This window comes from Thyridium curvatum (genome assembly GCF_004353045.1).
Source record: "Thyridium curvatum strain D216 chromosome Unknown NODE_30_length_408869_cov_84.441474, whole genome shotgun sequence".
Lineage (NCBI taxonomy): Eukaryota > Fungi > Ascomycota > Sordariomycetes > Thyridiales > Thyridiaceae > Thyridium > Thyridium curvatum.
Genome location: NW_022156785.1, coordinates 189012 through 200368, shown reverse-complemented (window position 1 = coordinate 200368; position 11357 = coordinate 189012). Strand labels below are relative to the sequence as shown.

The 11357-nt window shown below is 55.7% G+C and overlaps 1 protein-coding gene across 1 annotated transcript; it reads right to left on the bottom strand.

The window, feature by feature from the left end:
• Positions 1-4914: 4914 nt before the first annotated feature.
• On the bottom strand, positions 4915-5904 carry E0L32_005637 (uncharacterized protein; the record flags this gene model as incomplete). Its single annotated transcript, XM_031140181.1, has 2 exons — positions 4915-5633; positions 5688-5904. The coding sequence occupies 2 exons, from the start codon at positions 5902-5904 to the stop codon at positions 4915-4917; spliced, it is 936 nt and encodes a 311-aa protein (XP_030995648.1).
• Positions 5905-11357: the final 5453 nt, after the last annotated feature.

The window sequence follows — 11357 nt, the reverse complement described above, 5'->3', positions numbered from 1 at the left end:
CAGGACTCGTGATCCTGGATTTCCTTTTCGGAGATTTTACTGCTCTCCCCCACCCGAGCTTCGTCCTGCTTGATGGAGCCGACGGGGCTCGGAAGCTGCAGTTGCACGGCCAAAGAACTCCTGCATGTTGGCCCGCCGCGAGCCAAGAGTGACCTTTCTTCACAAACGGCAATAGACCGAGATCAACAGGCCCACCCGCGCTGGGTGGTCGGCTCCGCCCGCGAGGGAGTTGAGTTGCCCTTGGAGCAGGGAACTCCGCTGGGAGCTTTTCGAAGTTGTGTGTCGTGTCCGGGATGAGCCTTGCTCCGCTTCTGGGTCCCGCCGAAGAATAAATAGCCTCTCGACGTGTGGGAACGGGGCTAGTCTGGGTTTGGCGAGAGATTCGCGGTCGATCATGATGATCTTTGATCGCTTGGAGATCCATGGCCAGGGGCCGTGAGTACAAGTAGCTTCAGGGGCCATCCATGCTCCTGAACTCTGTTGTCTGGACCGGGGGGGGACTGAAAGGGGAAAGGGTGCGTGCGCTGTGGTTGCAAGGTCAAGGTCCGGAGACCGATGGGCCATTGGGGCAAGTTGACAGGACCAGGGCCGAGGGCAGGGGGGGGTTTTTCCTGACAACACCGTTGACTCGTGGTCACTTGACAGCGTGCCATCGATGGGTGTACTTGGAAAGGGTAATGTACGGAGCAATGTACGTCTGGAGTACGTCGGCAGGAGGCTGAACAGGGATCGAGGACGATGAGAGCTCGCTTGGGGTTGTGTCGTATCGTGGCACAGCCCCGGAGAAAGGATGCGGGTGCCCGCAGTGATCGAGGCTGCTTTGGAGAAGGCCATCACGGATTTGGGGGTCCCTTTTTACGACGATTCCTACTTCGTACGTACGTAGTCTATGTACTTCGTAGAAGACAGAAGAGGACAAGTCAGTCCCCATCCAGCCAGCCCAAGTTCTTGGTCCACTACAAGGGCGGGCCCGGGGTGAGAAAGGAAAGAAAGAGAGAGAAAAAAATTCAATAATTAATAGACTTCTTCCCATTGCATCGTATGAGAACTCTAGCCTCCCCCACAGAGGCTTGCCCATCTGATCTGTGTATTCCCGGCGGTGTCCGGAGCTGTTTTTTTCTTTCTTCAAAAGCCACCAGACAGACTACAGAGCACGGCCCGCAGAAAAGGGACGGACGCCCGGGTCCGCCTCCAGTCCGGTCGCGATGACGGGCGTCGTGGGGACCAGGCGCGCCCGCATGGCAAGACAATGCTCATGCTAGTCATGGGTTCAAGGTTGGTTTGGCTCAAAGTGCGAAAAGTTGCTAGCAGAATCTCCAACGCTATTGTTCCGGTACAGAACAACGTCTCCTGTCAGGCCAATTGGGGGATCCGGAGAGCGACAAGCGGCGGGACCACCCCTGCGCCTAAAACATTCCAGCTTCTTCACCGCCCCCGGCGAGCCTGCGATCCGAGACCTCAAACACGCTCGTCTCCGTAACTAAGGTAGGTAGCCAAGGCAGCAGGCGACTCGAGGAAAAGATGACGACTTCCCGCAAGGACAACAGCAAAGCCGCTGCTCCTGTCGGTGATCCTGGGTGCCGTCCGGTTCGAAGATCCCTTCTTCTTGGAAATCTGGCAATCAATCACCGAGTCATTTCAACTATTCCGTCCCATCAAACCCATCAAAGACGATTCCAGAAGCAGAGAAGCAAGACCGAAACACCGAGGCGCTACTCTTCTTTTGGCGATTGGCAACAAGGCTTTATTTATTAAAGGGTCTTTGCGACGGCACTAGGCAATAGGTAGTACGCACTGCGGAGTACCTAGGTAGCCTCGTAGCCATATGCGGTTCAGTTTGATAGCCTGAGGGTTGGTTCCCATGTGGGACGTCCACGTCGTCTCCAGTCTCCAGTCTCCAGAACCGACGCAAATAACACACTTCTGAATGGAGAACTGAAGCCGAGACATCAAAAGATTGCGGGCGGCCGTGGTTGCACAGGAACCAACCCTCTGAGCTGGTAGGTAGCATGCCCGCCACACACACACACACACACACACACACACACACACACACACATACACACTTGCAAAGGTACAAGGAGGTATCTCCCAGTGATCGCCGACGACCGTCCCTCCGTCCCGCACGCCAGCGTCAATACCTAGCTCTCGGGAGACCGGCCGACCCGCTCTCTCGAGTCTTCCTCCTCTCCCTTCTCAGCCTTTCAGCTCCGGCCCACAATGCTGTGATGATGGGGGGTTTCATGTGGGAATAGTGCGAGTTTCGAGCCAAGACAACACTCTCTCTCACTCCCCTTCCGCTCGGAAACCTTGTGTTGAATCCGGTCCCGGGGCGGGCCCCCAGCCTCCCCGCCGTCCTCAAGCATTCTCTCTTGACCGCCGGGCGGGCGTGGTCGGCGATGCACCTTCCTTTTGTCTCTTGGCTGAATGCCTGTCTGGCCGCTGTCCCTGTGTACCTTGTTTTAACTAACTAGGTACATGGTCAAGCTACCTTAATCAACAACAACAAGGACGAGCCCTTGCTTGGCAAAAGTCCAAACGGGGGCAATCCGCGAACAAGCCACCACCCCCAGAACGGTCACTGTAGGGACTCGACAGGCCCCAAACAGGTAACTAAGTGGCGCCGCGTCAGGGACCAACCCGCTTGTCATTGTCATTGTCATTGCCGTTGTCGTAGCCCTGCCTGGCCAGCCTGATCCTTACTTACTGCACTCACACCAAATACCAAATCAGAGATCTGCTGTATCAGTCGAGTACGTACTTTTGTGTGCACTGCTCCCTAAATGAGCATGACAAATAACCAAGTTGATGCGATCCTTTCGGTTATTGGGGGGGGGGGGGCCGTCGAGGTGTAATTTCTTTGCAAACAAAAATAAAAAGATACGAGTTCCGCAATAACGGGCAGTCCGTCATGAAGATCTGCATTACCCCCATCCACGAGACAAAGAGATCAGCCTCTGGGTCCCCCGGCCGGTTTCTGAGCACACAAGTTCGAGTCCTGGCAACAGGGGGGGTTGGGAGGAGAAAACCCACACCTGGAGCGACAAGCGGTAGACGCTCTCGCATGAGCGTTCTTTGTACTTGTAATCTTTTGACCCAGTAGGGCTGGAGCCTCTGCCGATCCCCATGCAACAACAGCGAGGAGGTCCCGGCTGCGAGGTCTTCGGCACCGGCAAATGTGTATGTGCTGCGCGCGCAGTGAGGAAAAGGGAACAAAAGGGGACATGAATTCCAAATGAACAAATTCCCCTGGCTTGGAGATTTGGGGCCATGTAGGTGCCTACCTCGTACCATCAGCTGTCATTCATTTGGCGGGCCATCGCCTAGTTACCGGGACGCCTCTCCTCCCCTCTCGTCCCAGAGTAGATAGGTAGCTAGGTAGAATCCCCGGATCAGGAGGCACATGGCCGAGTGAGGGTACCTACCTAGCAGGTGTCCGGGACAACGGCAGGCATGTTGGTGATCCACGAGACATGCCTACCTACATTCAACTACTACTCCGTAGATAGGCGGAAGGAATCACCACGAGATGTTGTTTCTCCCCGACAGCGCGAGAAGAGCCCTGCTCTATCTACCGAGCTTGCTGAGCTTGGTTGGTTCCTGGAAACGGACGAAACGTGGGGGGGGACGCTACCCGTTGATGGAGGTCTAATGAAACATCCGCAACTTCTTTCTGGTCCCCCCTCCCAGCCTTGCGAGGAATGCGAGCCCCTTGGGCCCCTGGGGGGTATGACCTAATTCCCGGCCACCGCGCGCGCGTGCCGTCCCATCTTCTCTCGCCCTTGGTTGGAAGAGGAAAGGGGCCGGCCGTGGAGAGAGAGAGTTGAGGTCAGTCACCTTGGGTGAGACAAAGGACCAGCCCGGCGCATGCCAGGAGAGTGCGGCTGGCGCGCGCTGGTGGGCTCAGCCAGAGGTGTCCCGGAGCAGCACGAGCAGACCACGCAAACGGCCGCTAGGGGGGAAGAGGTGCTTGTCACTCACGATGTGACTTCATTTTTGGTGGATAGCAAAAGCTGGATTGCTCGCTTACTGCGGGTAAACCCCCCCCCCCCCCCGAATGTTATCACATCACCAAACAACTTTGCAGCAACGAGCATTCCAGCCCGTTTCACACCGCCTCGCCCGGCCCCCGAATCAAGGTGAAGTACAACACTACTTTTTGTGTCCCCACGTGCCAGTCAAGAGAGATATGATGTAACTGTATGTCTGACAGAAGAATTGTACACTGTTTGATTCCTCATCTAAGTAATTTAGCTTTCCAAGACCGGTGATGTCTTGGTTCGTTGGAAACCTCCCGGAGAATTGGTTCGTTCCCCCTTTCAGCTGAAAAGAACCAAAAACAAAAAAGAAGCAGTGCCAAAAGTAGAAAACGCCATGTAAATGCTTGCTGCTTTGACATTCATACCCTTGCTCGCCGGCATGCCATGACTTGACAAAGAAGAAAAGGCCCATTCCAAGACCGTGACCACTCTTGCCCGCCATCCATGCGTTAAACTCTTTTTTCGGATGAAAATAACATGTGGACGAATCGAAAAAAAAAAAAAAAACATCAGAAAAAGTCTTGGGTTGAGCTACCGAGCTCCCCCTCCCAGGTTCCCAACGCCGGTGGCCAGTGAAAAGCAGTAAAAAGAAAAAGGAAAAAGGAAGTGTTCCGCTCGAAACGCAACGCTGCAGAAAGCCCATTCCATCCGCTCCCCTCATGATGCAAAGCTGGCCGTGGTATATGGTTTGCCGTAAATAAAAAAAACATGCTCCTGCATTCTTCGCCCACCCCTTGTACCCGCCCGCGCCGCCTCCCCATGCCCCGGTGATTGATCCGTGATACTCCCCAAATTCCGATCCCCCCCGGAAGACCCACACCGTAAAAAGGACAAATGAGAAGAAAAAGAGGTCTCAAAGAATGGATTTTGTTTTCTAGTGGCGCAGACCCGAGCCGTTGCTGTCAAAGTTGTGGCAGCCCCGCTCGTGACGCTTCATGTTGCTCCGGACGCTGAAGGCCTTGCCGCAGCCGGCGTGGGGGCACTTGAAGGGCTTCTCGCCGGTGTGGGAGTGGCTGTGGATCCGGAGGGAGCTGGGCCTCGAGAAGGCCTTGTTGCAGGTCTGGCAGATGTACCGGTCCTGCGACTGCGGGAAGGAGGCGGCAGAAGAGGGCGAGATGTAGTGGTGGTGTTGCCACGGGTTCGGCCCCCCCGAGGGTCCGAGGGCCACCGAGACCGGGAGGGGAGGGAAGGTCTGGGGCAGAGGGCGCTGGTAGTAGAGCCCGGAGATCTGCTGCTGGGGCGGCGGCGTCGGCTGCATCGTGGGGTAGTACGAAGGCATCGCCGGCTGCGGCATGTAGGAAGGTGCCGCAGCAAACGAAGAGGGCCCATAGGTTGGCTGTACGGAGACACGGGGGACGGCGGCAGATGTCATGTGCTGGCGGTGAGCCTCGGCGTCGACGTGGCTCAGAGGCGGCGTCGACTCGAAGTAGTAGTTGGAGGCGACCGAGAGCTGGCTGACGGACTTTGTTGAGGGAGAGTGATAGCCCTCGAAGGAAGCCTCCGCCGTCATGGGAGGAGTTGGCGGCAGAGCACCGCTGCGGATGATGGCGCCATAGTGAGATGAGTTGGGCCTGGTTTCCGGCCTTGAAGGAGCTGTTGCTATTGTTAGTGGGCTCGCTGTGAGATTGCCATTGTGTCGACACTTACGTTGTTGTTGTTGTTGCTGCTGCTGCTGCTGTGACTGTGGTGATGTTTCCGAGGTAGGAGAGCCCTGGTCGGCAAGTCCGAGCAGGTTCGAGATGGAAGGCAGAGAGCATTTGGAGGTCTCATCGATGGGAGGTGAGGGAGGGCCTTGTGGTTGGCTCATATATCCATATGATGCACTGGGCTGGGCCGTATACGGGTTCGACAACAGGGTTGCCATTGTGTCTATTAGTCCACTGGGGATGCTGGCCTGACGAATATGGGATTGATAGGTAGATAGACGGGGAAGTGGTCAAGTCTCGCTCGGCGATGATGATGATGATGGTTGTTGCGAACAGGTGCGTCTAGCGTGTAAGTACAACAAAGAAGAGACAGGCAGGCCGAGGTGATTATATATGTAGATGTAGTAGTAGTAGGCTGGTGATGATGGTGACGATGTGCTTATTAGAAGTAGAGAGAGTTTTCCGAGTCTGCAATTATTCCTGTATTTCGAGGATCCGAACAACCCAGGAGAAGGGGAGAGGGAGGGAGGGGTGGATAACCTTAAGTATGCAACGATGTAAGATGCTTGTGGAGAGAGGAAGTGGCCGGGCCCGTCGAGAGCAGACGAGCATGGATCTTTACCTAGATCTGCCCAGTCGAGCGTCTGGGAGATCAAGCGTTAATCCACACCGTTGATCCCCTAGGCAGTGGCATTTTCAGCAAAACAGCTGTCACATATCTGCGGGTGGGGTCACAGCATTGGCCTTTGCCTGGGATCAAAGCGATGGGCAGTTGTTGATCGTCCAAGGGGCCATATAGCGCCTCCTGTTAAGGGGAGGGGCTCTGAGTAGGCCTGCATCGGGGGGTATCCTTGACGATGCTCGTGCCTGATGGGCCGGGACGGTATGACCCTGTTACCACCACCCAGAAACATGGGGGTGAGCGAGGAGCGGGTGTGCGTGTGCGTGGTGTGTGGTGTGTGGTGTGTGGTACCTCGACGCCGGCTCTGAGGCAGGCCGGGAACGCGGGTGTGGGAATTGGGATGGGAATTGGGGGTGGGAGAGGCAGGGAGGGAGGGCGTGCGTGTGAGGTGAGTGAGCCGAACGACGACTGACGAAGACGGGGCCGGCCGGGATCAGTCCAAGATGGATCACAGATGGATCAATGGGAGAGGCTCGAGAGAGGCTCGAGGTCGTCTGGGGGGGGCCGACTAGACAAGGTGAATTCGCCCACTGGTTTATGCAGAAGCAGGGTTTCACTGGGTAACGAACACGCCTACCGAACTACTAGTTTGTGACCTGGACGAGAGAGAGAGAGAGGGAGCTTTACCGTACAGAGTAAGTGAGTGTGAGAAGAGTTCGTGAGGACGTTAGAGTAGGTACTCCGTAGAGGGCGTGAGAGGGAGAGGGAGAGAGAAAGAAAGAGGCCGAGATTGTGAAAGGGGTACCTACCCGACTAACTAACTGACGGCCAACCCACATAGCAAACGGCACTAGAGAGGTACCTATGGAAACCAACTGAGGTAGGTAGCCAAGTCTTAGTCCACCACCGTTCTCATTCCATCCCCATGCATCATCCTTGCTTGCTTGCCTGGTCCGCCTTGCTCGCCGTGGCACGAGAGAGACGACGGATGGACGGACGGCTGCTCGACAAAACGATCTTTTAGCACGCCGCGCTAGGGCGCAAAAGGGCAAGAATGGAGGAACTGGAGGAGTGACACCGGCAATCTGGCTAGCCACAAACGTACCCTGTCACAACAGCATCGTGCTGCGCTGATGCATTGGACCACGGACCACCTTGCCTGAAAAGGTTGAGCTCCCGCCCCTGGAGCTGGGTCTGTGCCCATCCCTGTCTGTCACGATGAGGAGGAGGGGGGGGATCCCCTGTCCAGATGTTCAACAACTTGAGACGAGGATTGGCACGGAGAGAAGAGCTTGGTGGGAATAACCTTGAGTGGAAAACACAGCTTGGCGGCCAGTGTGGGTGGCATTGTACAAGGCTTGTAGCCCTGGAGAGGTCACTGGGGTGGCTCACTATTGTACAGGGCACCCTACCTCTGGCAGGTACCTGTAGCTGACTAGTTACATCCTTGTAGAGGGCGCGCTAGGGGTACCTACCACCATTATGCTTCGGCAGGGCGTCCGTGCTTCAGTTTTGTGCTGTGACCGGATTGCCAGGCTGATCTTATGCCGTGCGCGATCCCCCATACCGGCTGACTGCTGATGATGTTTTGAAAAGCTCCAAACAACCCTCCTCTCAAAGCATCGCAGAGCAATCCGGAAGAATCGCTGGCAGCGTTCCAGAAGCAGTCCTCCAGACCATGGTTCTGACCACTGCTCATTGCCAGATTCTTCGCCTCCATCGTGAGATCCTCGGCCTGCCCGCCCCTTGGCGCATTGCATCCTGATCCGAGAAATGTTCCGGATTCACCGCAAGGTTCAAAACGATCGCATAAAGTGCCCCCGCGGCCGAGATTTCAGAGGGATTTGTCAGTTGACATCTGCATCTGCGGACATGTTCGGTAATAGACGAAACCTTTTCGCCATTGCCCAGGCCAGCCATGATGGCAGAGCCAAGTCCTGGCAGGTTTCACTCGGGAAAATTGGCAAAGATTTGCTGATTAGTCGTCGATTACATCTGAGATCCGGGTCTTGGGGCCGGGGACACCCAGGCAAGGCATTACGATGGGAGCAAGGTACATTGCAATCGAATTCATCATCAAACACAACAATGGGTACCTAGACCCGGCTGTCGTCGTAGTCATTATTGCAGGGCTCGTTTGTACTCCGTACTTTGTGTGATGTCTTGATGAGAGAAGCACTCGAGCAAGGAGACGGCCATCAGGAGACGGCCATCACGGCCACATCGTCTCTTCTGTTCTCTCCGGGACTTGATATTACGACTGGACACGCGATACGACAGTCCCACGGCGTTCAGATGAGATGGGGCAAAGATTGGATCGCAAGCGAAGGGATGAGATGTGCATGCCAAGCCTTTGTCAAGGTGCACCAGGGCCAACGGCTAGACGTTTCAAGGTCTGGAGAAACAGACAGTGTGATGGCTGGACAATGACACCAGAAACAAAGGCTAATCCCAAGCGATCGTCGTCGAAGGAAGCTCCAGCACCGCAGCGACACTGGGACCGGGGGGGGGGCTCCCCTGCGGCGAGTGCCACCCCCGGCCCTCGCCTTTGGACAGAGTTCGTGATCGACTGCATGGAAGCGAGGTGGAAAAACGACCGGGGTGCAGACGGAAGGAGCTTGGTCCAGTTTGGGCTCTGACAAGGGGTGCGACAATCTCGGGGGCTGTCGAGCAGGGGTCCTCTCAGCATCCGGCTGGGCGGTCGCAGGCTGGAACCAGGGGTCGCCCAAATCGCACCTCCTTGGGCGGTTCGGTGCAGCAGGCCCAGACAAGGCATGAAGGAAGGCTGAGGTTCCGAGAGCTATCCGGCACAGATCCTGGCACGGCTTTGGGCACATCTGGAACAAAGCTGGGTCGAGTCTTCGGATGACACTGGCCTCTTGGTTGGCGGGTTTGAGATGTCCCCATGCTGCCGCCGCCAGTCAGCACACGGCCAAGAGCCGCCTCGAAGCCCGCGCGTCATCCCATCTCCTGCCTCCTGCCGATTCGAGGTGCTTGTAGAGTTAACCTACCGGCTTGACTTCAGCACCGTCCAGCAGAGGCAGGTATCGACAGGGTTTTGCGACCCCGCCCGACCAACCGACGTCAGCCCTCTCCATCTCTGTGTTTGATCGTTGCTGTCATAATCTGGCCTGAAGCTGCTGACTGATTTCTTTCTTCGATCCGAGCGACTGACCAAGCAATTGGGTCCTCTCCAACAGGGAAAACAAGAGTAGCGACTCCACCCTCCCGGTCCGAGGGTGCGCATGGTGTGTGTTGGAAGCGTGCGTGACGACGGAGTACGTACAAGTAGAGCCGTGACGATGGCTGTGAAAGCACAGTCTTGTACACACACTTTAGCTCGAAGGGGCTAATTACGAAGTAGGTACCTAAGGCAGGACCCGCGCGTCGTGGCGTCCTGTGGCGCCATCACATTCCTTCAAAGGTCAAGTTGAACCGAGGAGGGCGGCCCAGCCATGCCGGAACGGGTAACCAACACGTGCCGTTAGCCACTGGGAGCATCTTGGTGGCCTTGGTGGCCTTGTTGGTGGCTTTGTGTTCCACAAGCTTGCCGTTTCGGCCCTGGAATGGCGCCGTGTTAGGGCGGGACAGCGCTCGGCGCCAACGGCAGCTAGTCCCGACGCCAGAAGAATGCCAGAACCAGAGCAGGACCCTTTTTCTCTGTGTCTCTCTCCCTGCCTCTCCTTGCCCACTCACTCGCAGCGTCTTGCCTTAGGTAGGTGAGGTGACAAAATACAAAAAAACAAGTTCTCCTGCAGGAAAAGCAAAGCCAAACATGCATAAGTAGGTACGAGAGGTAAGATGATCGGCATCAAAGAAAACAATGTCGGGGTGTTTGCTGGTGATCTGCACTAATAACAGGGCAGAAAGAGATGGGGTAATGACGAAAATGGATCAGATGCCCCAGAAACGGACATGGGCAGAAGCTCGATGTCAACGGGCGCCAATCTCGCAGCGGTCCGGTACAAATGTTGGTCAGATCACACAAAGACATCTGGCATCTGCCAGCTACGTACGTACGGCTAACTACATATGACAGGCAAGGTTGACCAGCTCTAGTGCCGGATCAGCCCTTGCTGGATGCGGGTTCGAACTGCTCCTTACTTTTGTTTCCATGTTCACTGTCAAGATGGTCATCTCCGTAACAGACAAATCTGTGGTGTTGAAAGCGGTGGTACCTCGGAGCATCTTTTGATTGCAAAAGAGGCTATATCGACTGTCAGATATAGGGCATCATCATCCTGCTAGGGTATTTGGCTTGCTCTTTTCATCTTTTACTCCCACAGGCCCACCACTCTTATCCAGAACGGTGAACGGGCAGTACTTGTAGTTGACGGGGTGGAGGAGGGCAGGCCTGCAGCTTGCTCGTACGCCCACAGTGATCCAAGGCTCCCACTGGGTGAGCGTGCTGGGCGACCCATGATCCATCGTGGCCCCCAGCCCAGTGATCAACGTGGCGCTACATTAGCGCCCTCCAGTGGGACAGTATACTGCATAAGCGCTATAAATATGCGTTTGTATGCATGCACTTCCTCCCAAGTATTGGAGCTACTGTATCTCGGAGCTCTAGTTACAAGAAGCAGCACCAGGCGCAGGTGGTCGAGGGGACAAACCGTTGTGCCAAACGGGCTCAAGTTACACATGCATCGTGCCGTATTCAGTGAGGTACATCGATAATATCACCTAAGATATGGTCTAAGTCCCCTTTGCTTTTGGCAATTCCTGGTCTCTCTTACCGACTCATGTCGTTCACTGCAACCCCACGGATGACTATTGAACGCCAATCTGCGACTCTGCATGCAGGAGGGACCTTACCCCGGAGCATATCGATTTCCCTGCTTGGCTCTCGTGAATCGGAACAATAATATCTCAGTCAGCCGGTCTTTGATGCGATTCGAGGTCATGGAGTGGACTGCTGATGAAGAAGCCTACCTACTGCCGCGGAGCAAGGCGCAACATGAGCTTCACGCGGCATCGGATGCTGGTCCGTCAGGCTCCCTCGGATGCCATGTTTGTTTCTAGCCGTGGCATGCTGTGCTGTGTGACGAT